The sequence below is a fragment of the Strongylocentrotus purpuratus genome, unplaced genomic scaffold, assembly GCF_000002235.5.
Source record: "Strongylocentrotus purpuratus isolate Spur 01 unplaced genomic scaffold, Spur_5.0 spur5_scaffold_21, whole genome shotgun sequence".
Lineage (NCBI taxonomy): Eukaryota > Metazoa > Echinodermata > Echinoidea > Camarodonta > Strongylocentrotidae > Strongylocentrotus > Strongylocentrotus purpuratus.
In genome coordinates this window covers 32,801,864-32,823,313 of record NW_022145607.1, presented here as the reverse complement: position 1 = coordinate 32,823,313, position 21,450 = coordinate 32,801,864, and the positions used below count along the sequence as shown (strand labels likewise).

Genomic DNA, 21,450 nt, shown 5'->3' with positions numbered 1-21,450 from the left:
ATTTTTCGTTCGCATTGGTCAAATCTGTTGTACAATTAGGTTATTTCCTTCATTTTCACATTTTTCTTCTTCTTCTTCTTCTTCTTCTTCTTCATCATCTTCTCCTTCTATTTCGTGTTTTTCTTCTGATTCTCCTTCTTCGTCGTCTTCTTCTCCTTCTTCTTCTTCTTCTTCTTCTTTGTCTTCTTCTTTGTCTTCTTCTTCTTCGACTCCTTCTTCTACTTCTACTTCTTCTTCTTCATCTTCTTCGTCGTCTTCTTCTTCTTCTTCTTCTTCTTATTCTTCCTCTTATTCTTCTTTGTGTTCCTTCTCATCCCATGCTAGACTTGACATAACAAGTTTACGATTGGCTTTTTGTCATTTTTCCTCCTGAAAACTTAAGGACTAGAATAGTAAACTATATTGGTTGTCCGATATAAGCATAATTATTTATTTATTTTGCAACTGGAACCGATGAATACGACATGTCCTCGTGTGGTAAACAAAGAGAGCATTTCCATTCAACGTGTGGAGAGACGTGTATACAATGAAAGGTTAAGCTATTGATTATTCAATAAAACTGTGTAACTGTTTGCCGTTAACCTTTTCCCAAAATAGTATTGGAACGTTAGCGAGTGCGAACGCGCTATAGACTCTCTCAGGGGCAAAGAGAGGCTATAAATTGACACGGTATATTTTCTCTGTGTATGAGCTCATAATTATGTATACTTTCTACCACATTTAATTTAACAAGAAGTTTACCGAGGCGTATGGCGTCAAAAACGCACCAGCTATAAAGGAAATGGGCCTTTTTACCGTATCGAGAATGCGATATAAAAAATGAAAAAGTAGGACTAAGTGCTCCGATTGTTACGACGTACGGCGGTGCGTGCGTACGCTACGTCGGGGTGTCACGAACGCCCTTACTCATTTGCGAATGAAAGCGTGAGAATTATCAATTCCACAATAGCACGGCGGTGAGGATATCGACTAAATCATTGAGAGGGCTTGCAGTATAGATTGATATATTCTATGCCCTCTCATCTGATAAAACCGCATTGATCAAGTGACTACTAGTATATACGAGTTACTGTTGCCGCTCCTGGAAGGCGGAATAGAAAGGACTCGATGAGCACGTATAGTTTCAGATGCGACGTTCATTGCCATGGTTACTGGTTATTTTATGTATCATTCCCGGCCGGCGGAATACCACGTAGAGTAGCGGAGCAGACGCCACGCGAAAGTCGGGCTTTACAGCATCTACAGGAGACCGCTCAGTGCGGGGGAGTTCGGAAGTTTGCTCTTCGCGTTCCAATTGCAGTTATTGCACCAACGGGTATTTGACGGGCAATTCTTACAAAGCGAAAAGGTACGTATACAAATATATCTCCCGTTATTGGATATTATTTACATTCTCTCTTGTATTTACATTTGAATATCGTGATGGATTGCATATAACGCTTTACTGAAAGATGTGCATATTTGAACAATGTTCATGATGTTAACGTTCTGTAAACTGACCCCCCGATTTGGCTTCCTTATTTTGTGCGATATCATTAGTTCTGTGGAGTTGAAATAACCTTAGTCGATTTGATGGCTGTGGACTTTTTATTTTGATGCATGCATGTTATTTTTTTGATTGGACACTGGTTTTTGTCGTACACTCCTTAATAAAAGACAATTAGCTTACATAATTTAACCTGAAATGTAACTGCCTTGACTGATGGAACGTTGGCGTCCGTGTGAATTAAGACAGAGAAGTCAAAACTGCTAAGGTCGTGTAACTATCTTTCTCTGTCTTTCATTTCATCTTCTCTCATCCGTCCTCTCAATGTGTCGTCATAACAAGGCACAGCAGCACCACATTAATTTGAATATCTGTGGTGATCATTATCATTTTCTTCGTTATCATGTTTATCAGTATTGTCATTACAATCCTCATCATCATCATGAATAGCCTCGGCATCCTCATTATACTCCTCTATATCATTATTGCAATCAGTATATCTATCATTGTCATACCTACCAACATCATTACTATCTTCGGTCTCATTAAACCCATTATTTTAATCGTATCATCATCATCACCACCGCCACTACCATCACCATGGTCATCATCTTAATCATCATCATCATCAGCAGCAGCAGGCATCATCATCTCCATCATCGCTATCATCACATCCATCACCACCATCATCTAAATCATCATCAACGCCATCATCATCATTATCTCCATCACTACAATCAATTATCCATTATCATGGTCGCTGTCCTCGTAGTTATTACTATCTTTATCATCATCATCATCATCATCATCATCATCATCATCAGAAGAAGAAGAAGAAGAAGAAGAAGAAGAAGAGAAAAAGAAGAAAAAGAAGAAAAAGAAGAAGCAGCAGAAGCAACATCAGCATCATCATTGTCATCATCATTCTTATCAATATTACATTATAACCATCAGCATTGTTAGGCCTATAACATCATAATTACTATCATTCCTTTCATAACCCCACATTTTATTCTGTCTACATTTTATGTCGTTATTTTCTATATCGACCCTGTACCAGTAAAATTTACACCGCCTGATTGAATGTTGTTGTTATCGCTTTTATATTTTCCGAAACGCATTACAGTTTTTATGAGTCGATTCCTCGTAAAGAACCATACAAAAAGAACAAAAGTTGATTACAAGAGGAATGAATGGAACGCAATCTTGTCTTTACAATGATATCAATCTATATTCTTTATGATGGAATTTGCTCTATTTCTCCAGGCATACCATCATATGTTATCACTGCTTGAAAATCCGCCGTAAAGTATAGCCAATTCAGTCTTGCCCAATGGATTTTGTGGTTACCCCTAAACCGCAGATTTTTCCAGACAAAATGTGATTTATCATGTCAATTGAATCTACTAAAATACCATATTGTTCGAACATTATACAAGTCAATTTGGTGGTTCCACTTTGGCGTTCGAAAGAAAAGTCATTCAAAAAAAAAAAACATTCATCAAAGTATTTTGTGTTCACACAAAGGTAAATCAAATCACTCGATCAAGCAAGAACTTACCGAACACTTTATGTGGGTGCTCGTGAAAGAGAGAGCCAAAGATAAATAACGAAATTATTTGATATATAGACGTGAAAGTCCTTTGTTCAATGACAAATAATACGTATCCCACCCCCTATACTTCAAAGACTTTAGTATACACTCCACAGAGAAAGAGGGGGTGAGAGAAGACATAGAAAAGTAGATAAATGGGAAGAGGTAGAGGGACGGAGATACAGAGAGAGAGAAATAGAGAAAGACAGACAAGGGGAGAAAGAAAGAGAGAGAGAGAGAGAGAGATAGAGAGGGAGAAAGAGAGAGAGAGAGAGAGAGAGAAGGGGGGTAGAGAGAGATATTTATGATAAAACAAGCGGCTACTTAAGTTTTTCACTTAGATGGGAAACGAAATGCATCCGAATGTGAGTCTGAAAGAGTAGAGAGAGAGGGAGGGAGAGAGAGAGAGAGAGAGAGAGAGAGAGAGACTTAGAAAGAGAGGAAGAGGTACAGTGCAAGATAGAGCCAGATTTAAAAAAAAAAGGAGAGAGGGAGAGGGGGTAGATGAATAATAGAGAGATCTACGATAAAACAAGAGACTTCTTCTTCCATCTGATATGGAAAAAGTGATGCATCGGAACGACCGACTGAGAGAGTAGAGAGAGCATTAGATATGTTACAAAGAGGTAGAGAAATAGAGGGAGAGAGAGAGAGAGAGAGAGAGATGAATGATAGAAAGATCCATAATAATATAACAAAGAGACTTCTTAAGTTAATCACTTAGATAGGGAAAAGTAATGCGTCGGAATTCACCGGATGCGGGTATCTGCAAACCAAACAGACCAGTGACAAAAGAACTACAATTACTTGGTGTGGGTAAATTGAAAAATCTCATTACGCGGGCTATTCAGTAGATGTAGCAAACACCCCTTAAGTCCAAGTCACACCGCCGTTATATGTTGTGTGTGTCTGTGTGGGAGGGGGAGGGCAGGGGGGGGGTTATAGCATTCATATGTCTACATGTGCCTCGTGGTTTTGTGGGGGTGCCCCCCCCCATTCTCGGTATTGTGATTGTCTGTTCCGTCTGTTATCGGTCTAATGTCTGTCTTGTCTCTGAATGAAGAAAACGAAACGAAGTAAAACAAAAATGAGATATACAGAAAAAAAAAAATCCTTAAAAAAAAGGGAAATTGTTTCAATACAATAATGTACATTATGATCGAATTCAGTTTACTCGACAAAATAATTATTCAACCGAAACCTCGACAAAAAAGTAATAAGGTAATTTGTATCCAAACAAAAATGTAACGTTGCTCTCTCAATCTGATGATAACAGTATCATCCGTTGACGTTCAAAGCAGAACATGTTATAAGAAAGACATACTAATTAAACGCACGACATAAAATCGCAAAGTCCCTAAAATCACCTTGGGTAGGGGTAGGGTTAAAGTTATGACCCCCTAATATTATCTATGGATGACCTTTTAGCGGATGAACAAGGGGCCACCCCCTCCCTGGCTACGCCTTTGTGTCGCGGTAGTGTGACGGGGGCAAGACTTAAACTGCATTAGCGAAACCAGGGATAGAGACCCGATGAGAACAAAGAGAAAGGTGAGAAAACGAACAAGGTTGGTCGAGTCATCTTCGCACCTCCGCACTAAGATACTTGATGAGGATTAGAGAACACCGCCGCGCATCATCGCTGCCTAGCTGCTCGGATCGGTCGGCCCGGCAAAGCAGATGGAAGCGGTAAGAAGACGAATTAGATGAAAGCAGAATGAAAAGGTAGTGCGACAGTGAGTGATGTTCCGGACGCATCTCTCCATTTAACAAGGTCGACGTGCCTTCACGGTGTCAGAAATCACAGAAAAACATGGTTTTGCTCACAATCGAGTTGCAAACCGATGTGTTATGAAGTGACATTATGTACGTTGGAAAGCCGCTTTTATTTTGTTGTCCAATGCTTCGTGATTGAGGACATCCAGTGCCATATTTTCATCTTCATGGGAAAGGACACGTTCTGATGGGTGCATCCCGTTATTAACAAGGTCGGTGATCTATTTCTATTAGATTTGATTTAATTTGATTGATTTATTCTCCGAATTCACAATAAAAACGTGATATATACAGAACATTTACAACATAATATAAATAAACATTTACAACATAATATAAATAAACATTTAAAACTAACATAATAAACAATGTAAAAGAGAAAAGTAGAAGACAATAATGAAGTCGGAAGGACACCCAGTTCAGTCAAGCCATAGAGACAAGACTATTCTTCCATGGGGTCCAAGATTGTAACATCATGGTGTTAACAGTCCCGGAAAATGTGGTTTTGCTCACAATCCAGTTGCAATTCATTTTGTTATTAAGTGACAATGCTTTGGTTAGAAGACCATTTTCACAAGTGCAACACAAAATCTTGGGTATTTTAGGATGACATTATCATCTCACTCCCCCTCCCTCCCCCTCTCTCTCCCTCCCTCTCCCTCTCTTTCTCATGTTTCATTATTAGATGGGCGACAATTTCCCCTCCCCATCTGTAGCTGAGCAACTGCATGTCGTTCACTCTGATTTTCACTTCCAAACCCAATATATATATTTATGGACAATTAGAGTTCATGCAATTGCAATCATGCAAGCTGTTTTTAGCTCATTATGGCCTTGTATCATATTGTGTATCGTTATGTTCATTGTCCTGCCTAACGATCGAATACTGGTTATCGATCAGCAACTTTGATTGCTTGCGTACGTCACAATCACACGCGATATAATCAGTGCCCGGATTAAAGGGATAAAGCATGGATATATTGAAATTATTCTCTGGCTCGCTTAGCCCCATTTCGGGTATTTGCGGAAGTTTTTAATGTAACAGTTTATTAAAATGACGTTCGGAATGAACATTGATTAGCAAGAATCCTTCACAGACTATGTTACATGAAAAGGTAAAGACCATTACGTTGTTGTTGTCGTCGTCGTTTAAATCCGTACTGAGTAATGGGTAGATATCGTCCAATATTTCCGACCATTTATTTTTATATAGACCCTCTTTGTCTTACTAGTATCAACAATTTCAATGGAACAATTAAATAAATGTTATATAGTAATGATTTCTTTTTTATTAATCTGTTATCCGCTAGACTTCCTAAACGCCTTGTAATATCACTTTTTAATATCAAATTCACAATCATCGCGTCTGTATGAACGTAATACCCACGATGAAAACAAACGCGTTCTAGGTCAATTTGATTCAGCTGATCTATCTTTACATTACATGACATTTTACTCCGGAGTTCAGAATATATTTGCTTTCATTTAAAAGATGAGTACTGGTCGTGCGATGACATTTAAAAAGATTACTATTAGGAAAGAATTGATGTATACTGTGAGGTTTCGAAATGATCAACATTAAAGTAACTGACCCAATCTTACTCAAAATCACATGAACGGCACAAATGAGACTACCGATGTGGCATGAAGTGGAAGTTACAAACTGATTCAGCCGAGGACGCAGGTTCGAAACTGAGTCACGTCTTTCGGATGGTGACGTTTAAAGGTCGGTCCCAGACGTAAATAATCATATCTGATTGATACACGTCTGTAAAATCCCAATACACACACACACACACAGTGTGGTCCTATATTATTTATCTATTCCTCGTCATATTCTGAATATGAGGGCAACTGTAGAGCAGTAACCCGTATCATGGGACACTGCTTTAATAAGTCTTCCACACTGACACGATGGCCCGAATTCACAAAGGAGGTTGGTTTGTCGACAAACCTCCTTTTGTTTCGACAAACCTCCTTTTGTTTTTTACAAACCAGGTTTGCAAAAAACGCGTCAAAACGCGTCATATGACGTACATAAACCTCGGTTTGTCGACAAACCTCTTTTGTGAATTCGGGCCATAGAGAACAAGAAATGTCACAACTGATTCGTTTCTTTCTTTATTTCATTTTTACGAGACTAGTCAATTTTCTCTCTAAAGCAATCTTTTCACCTGCGTCGTCGCTCTTGATTAATTTATATGTGCAAACGAACAATGGTCCGGCCGTCGAAATATTAATGCCTTGATGTAACGCCTTTTTGTAACAGTCGTACGTAAAAAGAGGATTTAAATGACGCGGCGTTGTACAAGCTGTATGTCTATTTTTACGACGAGGAGGTTTTACATATTTGACTGAGTTGACTGGCTTTTTCCGGGCCAATCCATTTTCTTTTCATTTCTTATCCATTTGTTTTAACTTTGTTATGCATTTGTCGCGTTTGTACCTGACTCAGAGTAACCTACTTGGTTTTGTAAAGTTAGTCTTTTTTATGCACTGTTTTCATGATTTGTTTCTAATTCTGCAACTCGTTTTGTTATTCTTTATGCATATCTTAATGCATATATTATCATTTCTGCTTTTTGAAATAAATTGGGAACAAAGTTTTGAATTATATTGAATTGAGTTATTCCTCTTACCACACACTAGCAGACAAATACTCGTAAGCAATATAATTTACTACAAAAAATACTAAATATTACCAATGACTGTGGTGGTTTATTGAATCTCAATTTCATCAACTGATGACGACCGCGCATGCACTTACATTATTATGAATATGCATATGATTAATAGTAGTTAATTTCGTAACAGTATGTAACGATACAAACATTATTGGAGTTGTGTGAACATCTTATTTACGATTTCCCAAAGCTCATTTTCGTGCAAGCATCCTATCATGTGTTCCTTTTTAACGTCGTTTGTTAGAGATTTGGGTGATATTTCCTAGACGCAAATGCATTTTGTCTTATTTTAGTGAGTTCGCAAAATGCCTTGAGCATTAGGTAGGCCTACATGAATAATAGGAAGCCCATGGGCCCTTTCATAGTTCGTTTTTTCTTCAAATTGCTTGTATATAGACCTTTTCCTTTTATTATTAGTCAATTTTGCTTTATGATTGATTTTAGTGATTCAAATTTATTTCAGGTCTACATTAAGTTTTCATGAGTTTAAATTGTATCTTTTCAAAGTAATAACAGCCCAAGAAAATTTGCTGTAAAATTTATTTTCGAAACAGCTTTGGTCTTTATATTTAAGTCTAAGCAACTTGTATACATTGTCAACAACAATTAGAATTTTACACGAAACGTGTGCCTTTATTCTGAAGGGGGGGGGGGTCGCTCTGGAATTCGTCATTTCATTGCGTAAATCTTGAATTGAAGACGTTAATTTATAATATTCTTTCAACCTCCATTGGAGGAAAATTAAACAAAATATGACAATTTGCTTCATACTACCGCCTGTTGGTCAATACAAAATTCTGACGACTTTTCTCTTCTAGGCAAATCTGGAAATCTGCTTTAAAAAAAAATCGTGACAGCTGCCCTGCGACACAGTCATCGTCTTCTGATGTTCACTACTCGGAAGCCATGTTATAACTAACATCAAAATAAAATAACAAACGCCAATCATCCAAGTCTTACAATACATGCACTCGACGTAATACTTTGATCTGAAGAACTCCCTGCTTCTGAAGATGTTAACCTCTTTGTCGTGGTGAAGACCTGTTAGGTTTTTAGACGGATTAACGGATCATCGACAAGGAAATACCAGCGGGGTACCCCAGGTGGTCAACGCCGGTTTTCGATTGTGCTTTTTAATCCGATCAGGGATTATCTGAAGCATTTAGTCTATTTTATGGAAGGGGGGGGGGGGGCGTGGATATGTCAATTTGTGAGAAGATTGTGACTCTATAAATCGGACTAACTCTTTATTTCCCCCTGTTCCTCCTTATATAAAAGTCTTTCCTCTGTGTGACCCTCTTCGTTGTAATGTTCTTGCTCTTTTGCATCACTTATTAAAACATGTAATCTCGTAGCACTGTGGTATATTGGTGAAGGCTCTTGTCCGAGAGGTCCTGGGGTCGATGCGTGATCGTTGCTTAAAGCCCCTCTTAAGTGTTGGAAGCCCCAAAATCGCCAACAATTTTGTGTAAAAATTTCACTTAAATGTATCAAAATGTGAAAGAGGATGTCATTTAAGACACACTTTTGCAAAGATTACCCCCCAAAAAATGTGTTTGAACTTTGAAGACAAATATTGATAAAATAATACATAATTTGGGTTTTCTGTTGTACGCAGAAAACCTAAATGTTGTATTCTTTCATCAATGTTCGACTTCAAACACATTTGTTTTGAAAATCCTTGCAGAAATGTGTCTTAAATGATGATACAATTGAAGTGGAATTTTGCCATAAAATCTTTGGCGAATTTGGGGCTCCCAACACTTTAGAGGGGCTTTAAATGTGCTGCCCATATTTGTATTTCCTCTTGACCCAGCTCTTTTAATTGTGTATACTAAATGGAACCGGTCTCACAAATAAAGTAGTTGCGATTGATAACAACTCTTTATAAGACGGGGCACCAGAACTCAACTTTATCTTTAAACACTCATAACCTGTTCGCTCCCTTTGTTGTGGCGTACAAAATGAGACAGTGATTATTCTCTCTAAAGTCGTGCCATTTTACTTCCTTATACCAGCTTATCCACAAGCTATAATCGTCCATATATCCCCTCTACTTTTGTTCGCTAAAATACCGATACGTAATCTTTTGTTGAGCTTTTTAAGTGCACACGTTCTTCCGAGTATATAAAGGGAAGTAAAAAGTAGATTTTTCTGTAGAACCATGGTCAAACTTAAACACACGCGTATATTGAAACATATATTAGAGAAGGGGAATACAGGCAATCCACCATTTTGCTTTAAGGCTGGAAAAAGCGTGATTGTAAATCGCTGTACATCATAAATTGTCATGTTCACCCTGGCTTTGTGGGAGGTATGTTAACATTTGTTTCAGTCAAAGTATGGTTGATAATATATCGATTCGACATGAGAAAAATGACTGACGAAGTTTAAACAGGAGACACCCATCAAATCATTAAAAAAAATTATTCCTGAGATTTAGTTCGGAAAAATGATTGTGATTAAAGGTATAATTTAAAAACTAGAATTTTTTTGATTGGACGGTCTACTTCTCCAGCGTGTTATAGAGTTCCTTACATGTGGGATCGTGGGAATTAATAACGTTGATCAATAGCATTAGCAATCAAACTTGTTAATATGCATTGATTATATGTCAAAGAAGTTCAACGTTGAACAGCATTTCTAATCAAACGTAATAATTCGCATGAATTTCTTCTCTTTTTTCTTCCCCACCAGGCATTGTTTAGCATCATGCTCCGCCCGAGTTTGCTTTCCGACCCGACGACTGAGCAAGTTTATACAATCTGCTTCTGATCACACACCCAACCATAATACACAAAACATCTTTCCCGCGACTGTTGCTCTTGTGACAATAGTAGCTGCCTCCCCTGAACTTCAAGAGGAGAAATCAAGCATTATTTTTGTCCCCTCCCCTTCATCGTCATATCGCCAGAGAAACGCAGGGATCGTGAGCAAATCACTGCGTGTGGTTGTTGCGACCACAAGGCACACAGTTGAATGAGCACGCAATACAAAGCAAACAATAATAATAATTCCATTTTTTTTCCCTTATGAATGGCGTCGATGCCATACACTGGTTGCTGGGGTGACGAGCCTTTGTCCTCGAACCCTAGATAAAAGGACCAACCATTAAGGGGGTAAAAGAGACTGCGGGAACGTGGGAAAGCGTTTCCAATCAAACCTGTTGGAACATATTTTCACAAAAGATGAAGAGCCTGGTTATAATGGAAGTACACCTGTTGAATACGGCGTGATACAATAAACTCTTCTATACGTGATGGAGCTGTGAAGAAATCTGGTGACGACGCATCTGTGTAATAATGTTTTCGTAAACCCGACAGCGATGCAACGGCTGCAGTTATTATTATAATAGGCCTTACTTTTTGTCATACGCGGGAAAAACACTCGTTTTTTATCACAATCCACGAATGAACCAGTGATAATTATATTATTTACATCATTATTATAGAACATGGACAATTATTGTGTTGAAAGGAATGATATCAAAGTGACGCCGAAGTTAGTAACTGGATAAAAAGCTGGAAGTTGCAGAGCCTTTCCATCGTTATTGTGTTGTTTTGCATCGATTGGATATCTAAAGCTGGTCGCAGTCGTACTGAATTATATTATTGTTCGACAAGCAGGAAGTAGTTTGGAGAAATGTTTTCTCTCAAACTTTTTGATTAGGAACTTCACCCCCACAACACCTTTAACGTCATTCTACATAATATGAACAAATTTGCGAGTGTTTTCTTTAATCGAATGTAGTCATTGCTGCCCTACATGCGTAAATCATAACAGGATTCAACGGGTTATTTCTCTGAGATAAACCATCGTTTCATTCACGGATTCTAAGATGCTGTTTGCAAGCCCTCTTCTAAAGAAAGAGCACAAAAGATTTATTTGAGTTTTGAGTAGAAGTTCAAACTAACCGAAAACTACTCAAGGTGTGTTTACATATGCCTGGAAGGAAACTCTTCTGCAGAGTGACTGTTATCTACACAAACTCTACAAACATCCTGATTGAGAAATTTGTGCCGGTAGTTTGACGAGCCAATAGTTTTATTGCAGATACATTATTGTGAATTATAAGGAATAAAATGGCGGATAACAATATCATCTATTTGATGTCAGCGGTATTGCTGTGCTTTTTTGCTTTATACCACGATGCTGCGGCGCAGAGTGTGGAGAACCAGCAAGAAATCACTGTGGCGCCTAAAGACACGAACGCCATCCGCGGAGAACTGGCGACCCTCTACTGCACCATCGCCAACCAAATCGGCGTGCCATCGTGGTCGAAAGACGGCGAGATCATCGCCGTCAAGCCCATCGACACCTCGGGCGATGCCGGTGAGCACCGATGGGCGATCTTCGGCGACGAGTCCGCCGGCGAGTTCAACCTCCAGATCGTCAACGTGGATGATTCGGACGCGGGTGTGTATACGTGCATGGTCTCTCTGCCGTCGACCGGTTCATTGTACGATGGGTATTTGACGTCGCAGCCTGCAGCCCTGCACGTTCTCCCACCGCCCGATGGCGACTTCCCAGAGTGCCTCATCAGCATCGAAGGCACCTTGGATGTCGGGGAAGCAGTCGAGTTCACGTGTGCCTATCGATCCAACAACACCCACCAAGTCCAGGTGAGTCTCTACCCCTACCATCAGCCCTTCCTTAAAGATGTCATAACTTTGGCTGGTCTTAACGCAGTAAAACTAGCCTTTTCAATGGAAAATTATGATTCATGACGTTTGTTCTATTTTATGTTGTTAATTATTTAACCCACATTTGTCTATGTACCTAAAATATTATATATTGAACATTATGTTTGTGTAATTATACCTTTTGCAATATAATATTCAAATTGCATGTATTTTTTAAATATGATTGTAAATTGTGAACAATTCAGCCAATGACTGCTAATCACCGTTTGTATGAACCCATGCAGAAAAAGACAAATGAATACAACAATGTAGTGTCAGATGAAAGAATAGATTTACGATATCAACGGTGTTGTTCAAAGCAACTCAAAGAAAACTGTTCGAAGTGTGTATATATATATGGGGATAGAGGCATGTGGTATATGAATCCCACACCCCTCCCCTCCACTCCCCTCCCCTCCCCTCCTCTCCCCTCCCCATCCATCCGCCACAGCCATAAGTGTGTCAATCTATTCCTATTATAGGGACTTTTAGATTTGCGTGGACTGATACGTGTGACGTCCATTCAAGGCAGTGCATTACAAGGACGTCGATCGTAGCAATCCACGTTGTTGTTGTGCAAATCTAAAAGTCCCTAATATTTTGGGTACCACCATGGACTCCAAAGAGAACAATCACCACATACACAATTCATCCAATCGTCTAGATGAGTATTGTGTTCGAAGATCTTAATTCCCTTTTCTATTTTTATCATACAACCAATAACTCCCTGAGTTTAATATAGAGTTTCGTTTTCATCTAAATGTAACCAATGAAAGGGATAACCTTCAAAATCTACTCAGATATTCATTGAAGTGCATAATTTGCATGTGGACAATGTGGCCGTACAGTGGGGAATGCGCTTTTCAGCCCAGCGTAATTGCCTGGGTATAAGATTGTCGTGGATTTTCATCATATTTATAAAGGCTTTTGCACGTTCAAATCGATGTGTCAAAAAACCTTTCAAATATAATGTTTTCGGTCGACTACAGTTTATTTTGTAATAGATGTGCTCGTAACGTCTGAGTGCCAAATATTACATGAAAAGGAGAGCAGATTATATTGTCTACAATCTCTGATATATTCTTATTACCAAAGTAGATGCTAAAACATGACAAACTAGGGACAATTACTAATAATTATGGCTATTTCAAGTGATATGAATGCTGGGCTTGTCAGGAAAAAAGTAATAAAGCTGATGAGTCTACATAGGGGGAATGAAACATCATTGCTTTTGTTGTTGTACTACTTATTGATTTTATTACTATTATTCACTAATGGAATTACCTGTATTATTATTATTATTATTAGTAGTAGTAGTAGTAGTACAGCAGTCTTATTTATTCATTTAAAATTTATTTTGTACAGGGTAGCATTGTCAGTTGTTATTATTATTATTATTACTCGTTATCGATCAGCAGTATGTTATTGTACATACAAAGGGCTGTTCAAAATGCATTTAAAATAGGGACTTTTAGATTCTGCACGACGAGAACGCGAACTGCCCTTTTAAGGCAATGTGACGTCCTTTTAAGGCACTGGCAGTGACGTCACATCGCCTTAAAAGAGCAGTCCGCGTTCTTGTCGTGCAGAATCTAAAAGTCCCTAATAATATAGACGCCGATGCTGATATTCAAGATAATGATCTGCTTACGTCGACGCAAAACATGGCTTCTAATGAATCGCAAACAGCCAGAGGTGAATCGTATAGACGCATGTCTTAGAGCAGTATGATATTAATTCTGAAGCCGGGAGAAACTTACCGGGTTCTTTATTACAAAATTAATTAGGAGGTGCGTGAAAGTTCCTACAGGCTTTAAGATTTCATAAAGAGATTCGGAATGAATCATAATGAATATAAGCATTTTAATAATGAAATTAACACTGCAAACCTCTTGACGGGTTTATAAACTGGGACTAATTTTGTTCTAGTATTATATCGCCTATACTTTACTCGCCGTGCGTCAATTTGTTGGTTCTTTAAAAAAAAGTCATAATCTGTTGGACTCTTTTTTAACCCTTGCCCGCGAATCTTCAAAATTGAGGAATTGTTTCTACTGTATGTGGCACAAAATGTTGCTTGCTAGTCGGCAATTTAGCTTAACATGTCTCCTTATTAAAGATACTGAAATCTCCCCCCCCCCCCCGTCCACGATACCAAACTTGTATTAGAATAGACACAAAATAATGAAATACTGTAACCAGATATGTCAACATTGATTTGGTCCCATCGATCAGAGTAAAGAATCACCTGTACAAATAACTAAATATCGCACGACTATTCATAACAATGGCACAATAATTACACACAGCATAATAACTGCATGTCGTAACACGGGTGTCGTGGTCCATGTCTCCGGACTGTGTATCGCAAGGTACGGGGTTCGAATACCTGCCACGACAATAACGACGTCCTTTGGTGAGACATCAGTTTACATTGGCCACTCTCCACGCAGGTGAAGTAAATTTGACCCCGGTAGGAAGAGTTCACTTGGATGCGTGCGCGCCTTCTGGGGCCCTTTTCTCGAAACCGTCATAAGTCTAAGTTCGTAGATACCCCAATCATAGATACGCGTGTTAATCTTATAACACACGTTTCGATGGGTTGTCCAAGAAGTTAGAGTTATGACGGTTTCGAGAAACGGGCCCAGGTAGCCAGGCGGAAGCCGGTGTAATACATGGACGCAGGGCCCTCAGGTAAAATACTATCAATACTGTTGATTGTACCCTTGGTAAACAAGATATGTTTTTATTGTTATTGAAATCAATAGGCCGCCCTGAGCTTTTGGCTACCTTTAAATATAGCTAGATATATATATATATATATATATATATATCAACATCTTTGCCATCGTAGTAAACTAGAAAGATGATTCATGTTAATATATTAATACAATCAACACAATAATCATACCATTTTCTATAGATTTGTATTGTATGCATACTTTTCAAATGATATAATGGAGATGATATGTTAGTCAAATTGAATTGATCTCATTTTGTTCAGATTCATACTTAAAAGAATATAAATAGAGCAAACAAAGATTTACCATTGAAATAAATCACAGACAAAAATCTAAAAACAAAACCAAAAGCCCATGTAATCCCTGTAAACATCGTAAACCTTTTTTTTTTTTTAGATGCAAATGCATGAGTAATGACATTTCCTTTAAAAACGGACACTAATGAAATAGCAAAAGTATACACGTTCAGGTTTGTCAAATATTTATGTTAAAACATTCTTGAGTATTTCTGTTTATGACGTTTATATCTTATTGTACGCTTTTGTTTGTTGTTTATCTATAAAAAAAAATTCCTATACATATTTTGGATACAACATCATTAGAATGTAAAAAATATCAATAGTGGATGGAGTGAATATTAAATAGGTGGTACCAGATTAAGTAATATAATTATTTACACGAATTGAAATGTATTAATTCAAGGTTATGGTTCTCGATTGAACTAGTCGGGCCAGCTAGCTATTTTGACCTTCGTAAAATTAAGGCGATCTAATTTTGAAAATGCAGAAAATAGTGTATGAATTTGTGTGCGTGTGCGTGTGTGTATAAGTTTGTGTGTTGTGTGTGTTGGAGGGAATAGGGAGAGGGGGTTGCGTGCTTGGGTGTATAAGTATGTTTTAATATATATATGTATATACATAATAAACACACATATAAACACACAAATATACACTAACACACCCACACATGAAGACTTCTGTGCGCACTTAATATACCAACTGATGCGCCATTTTCAAGTTTTGAATAATAATTAACGACCATGGTTTTGAACAAAAGTGTGTCATTACTTTACAAAGGCTCATTAGTATGCAGGCACAGACTCTAATTTGATAATTTAACTCAATTCCTAAGGCCTTGAGTAGAGCCTAACTCCCTCAGTCTCTTTCTGTGTCCAGAGCAGCTAAAGTAGTACAGCTCCCATGCAGTATACTCATATCGGCCTCGTCTCATAGTGAAAACACTGCAACACACATATACAGTGCTTATACAAATGAAGAGAAGTATACCCAACATTGGTAGATTCTCATGTAAAAGTTATTACCTGTGTGACCTTGAATTATATTTCATTTTAAAGTGTAACCAATAATCTTAATGATACATTATTTATAACTCTGCTAGCAAGGATGACTGAGCAGCAGCCTTTTCAAAATGTATTGTCATTGATAGTCCTCGTGTACTAAGTTTAAGCTGGAGCATTGATTTGGGGTCAGAAGCCCTGAGCATTGTTAATCCAGTCCGAAAATAAGTGCACTCATTTTGTGCTAATGTCAAAAATGCTACTGTCAACTCAACACAAGAAATGGTTAATTTCTAAGCAAAATATATGATTTTTGTTGTTGTTATGATGACACAATCTTGGTTTCTCTCGATCGCATCCCTTGTTTAAAGGGATCTGGTAACTTTGTCTCAGATTCTAAAACAAAATCCTGGATTTAGCTCATGCGCTGCAATGATAATTTTATAAACATTTAGGTGAGTCAGGAACCCCATGACTTTTAAAAGCCGATCGCCTATCTGATTATCAAGATATTTATGATTGGAAGTCGAAACCAAATTTCGCGTTTTCCTAACGGTTTTCATAACACTATTGGGGAAAACGATTATGGTAAAACCGGTCACTCAAAGATTTTAACTTTTTTGAGGCACTTCTTGATCATTTTGAAGCGCAATTTGTTTAGGGCTTCAATATTACACCATTTCACAGACACTGATAGCACGTAAGGCCGTGCATCTCAGATTTAACATTGTTAAAAGATGCATTTTAGGCAAGCCTTGTCATTGAGTCATTCACATTGACAACGTTTACTAGGGATGCTATCTTTTATCATGAAAGTCTACTGTCGATTCCTTCAATATATTTGTTCTTTCTTGAATTTACCCAATCGTTGGGTATTTCAGTTTTCAGGTGCTGTTTGAGGCAATGGACAACGTTTTAGACAAGTGATCTGAGATATCGTAGATTATCATGAGACGAAAAGTTATTATTAGGTTGTAAACAATAATTAAAGGTTATCCTGTGAATTGAAAAAGGTCCTGTGAGAGCTTAGATATTACTTGATTACGTGAAACAATGAAGCATGAGGCATAATTTAACTTGAGACTACGGCAATTCTTGCATGTGGACATGGGTGTGTTTCACAAAACTTGTCATCAGTGACATTATTTTAAGACAGTTTTTGTTATAAGCAACTGAATTCCTTGCTTCTGATTGGTTGTCAACAGATTTGTCACTGATTTGTATCATTTGTCATTGAGAAAAGGCTCTGTGAAACGGTTCCCTGACCCACATTCGGTGCATTAGCCCAAACTTTATTCAACAGGTACAAGGGGATTTGTTGTTGTTAACCCTATGCGCAGTCAACCGTGGCTGAAAAAAATATATAAATAGGGTATCGTTAAACAGACAATAATTTATCCTTTACCTTTAAATATATTTCAAAGTCACATTGATTTTGACCTTTTGATCATAAGCTACCAAATTCAGGTATACTCTCTTTGTACGCAATGTATGGTGGTCGCCAAGCGACTTCAGTAATCGACAAAGTCATGGCGATTGTCTGATTGCCTGTCCGGTGCAAGATTTGTTGGTGTGACTGCATGGACATGAAACATCATGATCATCACGTCTCAGATTTCCCCCACATTGAACCAGTCAAGTAGGGACTATTATAGGGGCTATAATAATAATAATAATAAAAACGTTACTTATAAAGCGCTTACCACCGAAGTCTCTAAGCGCTATACACACAAAATAGACTGATATACAATTACATCTTATACAAAACTAAAAATGCAAATAAACCTACAAATAACAATACATATGGAATACACATCAAAGTGAACAGAGATAATTAATCATCGAACGCAATTTTGAATAAATGTGTCTTGAGACTAGTTTTGAATAGGTTAACGGTTTGACAGTTTTTTACATTTAAAGGTAATTTGTTCCAAAGTTCAGCAGAAGCTTTGCGAAAGGAGCGATTACCATAAGAGAGAGTTGACACAGAAGTAGATACGAGGTTTAATTGTGAAGATGACCGTAAATTGCGTGAGGGTTTGTATTCCTCGATTAATTCTTGCAGATAAATTGGTGCCAATTCATGAATGCATTTATAAGTTAAAACTAAGATTTTGTACATAATGCGGTACGTCACCGGCAACCAATGCAATTCGCGAAGTACTGGGGTGATGTGTTCACAAGAACGTGTGCGTGTTACAAGCCTGGCAGCAGAGTTTTGGATTCTCTGGAGTTTTGCAATGTGCGACTCCGGAAGGCCATAAAGAAGGCTGTTGCATTGATCAAGACGGCATGTAATAAATGCATGTATAAGCGTTTCGGTAGATTTTCTATATTGATTCACATATTGCTTTATTTTTAATCTTTCATTTATTTATTATGTCCTTATCTCTTTCTTGCTCTAGCTTTACTGGACGAAACAAGACGATGCTTCCTTCGTGCCGACGAGCCCGGAGACGCACATCCGCGATGGTTTTATCGTCACTCAGTTCTACCACAGTATCACTCGAGACGATCATCTTTCCACCTTCCAGTGCATTGCCGAAAGCTCCGGCCTACCTTCCGCTCGCTCCTGCACGACGGGTTTCATCGTCGTGCGGCATGTCCCCGACGTTATGATAACGCCCGCCTCGCCATCGGTACGCCGCGGTGACGGCGTCAACTTCGTGTGTCTGATCAGGTCGTCGTACCCGGCGGATTTCACCTACTCGTGGACGTACAAAGGACTATCGCTGGAAGACTTCGGGGATAAGATCACCGCGGAAGGAACGCAGATATCTATCAATGACATCGGGGATGATGATAGTGACGCGGTTGTTGCTTGTGAAGCGGAAAATGAGGTCGGTTCCAGCCGTGCTACCGCGGTTATAGAAATCGCATCAGCATCATCTCCGAAAAACATCTATACCTGGGTTATTCCTCTTGCTATTGTCGTGGCAGTTATTTTAATCATCTTGATCATCATATCTGTGGTCTTTGAATGCAAATGCTGCTGTAGGAGGTATGTCCGCACCAAGAAACTGACGGCGAGTGGATGGTCTGCTGAAAATTTTGTAATGGAAACGCGGCTTCAAGTGCCAGAAAGACGCAGCAGTGACGCAACCACTGACTTCGTCATGACTCGGAACATCACAACCCCTGCAAGGGGGGCACCAAGAGCCAGTCAACAGCAGCGGAACCAAAGAGCCGATATGAGGTACATTCAGGAAACAGCCATCGACAATGTCAATCAGATACGTCCCGATTCTCAGCTACAGCGTCACTACGGCAGCTTCGGCGTCGAGCAGCGCAAGCAGCGACCGCGCAACGGGACGTCCAGCCCTCACCAAAACGTTGGTTCCAAGATGATGGGGTACACCGAAGTGGACGCCCCATCGCCGTACACGAACGTCAGCCCCGGGTTCAGCGACTCCGGCGTCGACTACCAATCGTCGCTGGACGGGAGCCCAAGTCCAACGCCAACGCCAAGGGTAGATTCAACACCACCGTACGCGCAGGTACGACGGGGTGGTCGAACATCACGGGTCGGCGGCTCTCGGCTAAGTGTTCAAGAAAGGCAAAGCATTATGGATGAACTATAATAGGCCCATTATGTCCTTTTTTTGAGATAGTTTCTGCGTGACTGAACAAAAAGTTTGTGCAATATGCACTTTTTTTAAAATATACATGAGACGATTCTCACTTTGTTGTTGGTTCCGTTCATCTTTACATGGGAAGGGTTATGGAATAGATAAAGCCTTTGCATGTAGTTGAATTTTCCTTTACATGGAATAAGTTGGATAAAAGGTTTTTTCTGTTGATCACTGCAACCTCAAAAGGTTTATGCATAAACCAGTTAACCAATATGTAATATATGGTGGATCGTATCCGGACACCTACCCCTGGACAACCATCCCCGGTTAACCACCTCCGGATAACTACCCCTAGGACAACTATCCCCTAGGTCAACTACCCTCTAGGTCAGCTACCCCAGATATATACCCCGGACAACTAACGCCACACAACTACATCCACACAACTACCCCTTAGAGCAACCGCCCTCTAGGATACCTCCTTGACATCTACCACCAATGTACCACTACCACCCAACTACCCATGGACAATAACCCTTATTATCAATCGGGGGGTAGTTGTCCGAGAGGGTGATTGTCCTAGAGGGTAGTTGTCTGGTGGTAGTTGTCCAGGGGTAGTTGTCCTAGGGGTAGTTACCAGAGGGTAGTTATCGGGGGGGGGGGGGTGTCCTAGAGGTGGTTGTCCTAGTGAGTAGGTGTCTAGGTAGTTGGCCGGGGGTAGTTGTCTTTTTGGGGTAGTTACCGGGGGGGGGGGGGGGTTGTACTCATCCTAGACGGTAATCGTCCTGGGGGTAGTCGTCCTAGAGAGTAGTTATCCTAGGGATGGTTATCCGGAGGGTGATTGTCAAGTTTTTTTGTATAATGCTGTGGATATTTTTATTTCATTTGTCCATTGGGAAGTATTTTTACATGACTTATGATGTATGGCTTTTGAATATTATTGAAAAAAAAGCATTATTTTATGTGTTTAAATAAAAAAAAAAGTGTTCGGATTTTATCATAATTTGCATACTGGTTAGTTGGCTGAGAATTCTGCAAATTTATTATGATATATGAGGCCTAACAAATAAAAATGTTGTATTGCCCTTTGCGACCGACCCCATAATTTTGAAATCGACGGTCGGGTATAAAAAAAAAATAAAAAAAAAACGTTTTTCAGAAAAAAAAGTATTAAAGCATTCAAAACTCATATAAAAATTGGCCGACCGACCGACCCATGTTTTGGCACCTAAAGGGCAATACGACATCTTTTTTAAAGGCCTGATACCCCAGTCGCAACCAACGAGACCGACACCAAACCGACATCGATCCGAAGCGAAAATTAAAAAAAACATAGCGGCCAAAATCGGTCGGTTTTGGAGTCGGTCTTGCGGTGTGAAGTACGTCGAGATTGTCAGCGAAAATACTTCTAGTGCCTTTGGTGTGAGGAAAAAAATTCAGTGCTCGCTTAGAATTTACAAGAGGTATATGGAAAATGTTGAAATTGTTTTTTCGTAGCATTTTGTAGTGCAAAATTTTTGATACGGTTGATTTTTTTCTTCATATTTTTGGGAATTTCGTATAATTTTGTGTGTACATGACTTGTATTCAAGAATTTGTTCAAGAACGTCCAGCCGTT

At 39.0% G+C, this 21,450-nt stretch overlaps 1 protein-coding gene across 3 annotated transcripts; it reads left to right on the top strand.

Moving 5' to 3' along the window:
* Positions 1-865: 865 nt before the first annotated feature.
* On the top strand, positions 866-20,987 carry LOC100892373 (kin of IRRE-like protein 2). Of its 3 annotated transcripts, none has more exons than XM_030994539.1 (3): positions 866-1,348; positions 10,238-12,162; positions 18,666-20,987. In XM_030994539.1, the coding sequence occupies exons 2-3, from the start codon at positions 11,623-11,625 to the stop codon at positions 19,839-19,841; spliced, it is 1,716 nt and encodes a 571-aa protein (XP_030850399.1). In that variant the 5' UTR covers positions 866-1,348; positions 10,238-11,622; the 3' UTR covers positions 19,842-20,987. The 3 variants fall into 3 exon arrangements, with proteins under 3 accessions (XP_030850399.1, XP_030850401.1, XP_030850400.1); XM_030994541.1 differs by lacking the exon at positions 866-1,348 and adding an exon at positions 4,712-5,068; XM_030994540.1 differs by lacking the exon at positions 866-1,348 and adding an exon at positions 9,692-9,854.
* Positions 20,988-21,450: the final 463 nt, after the last annotated feature.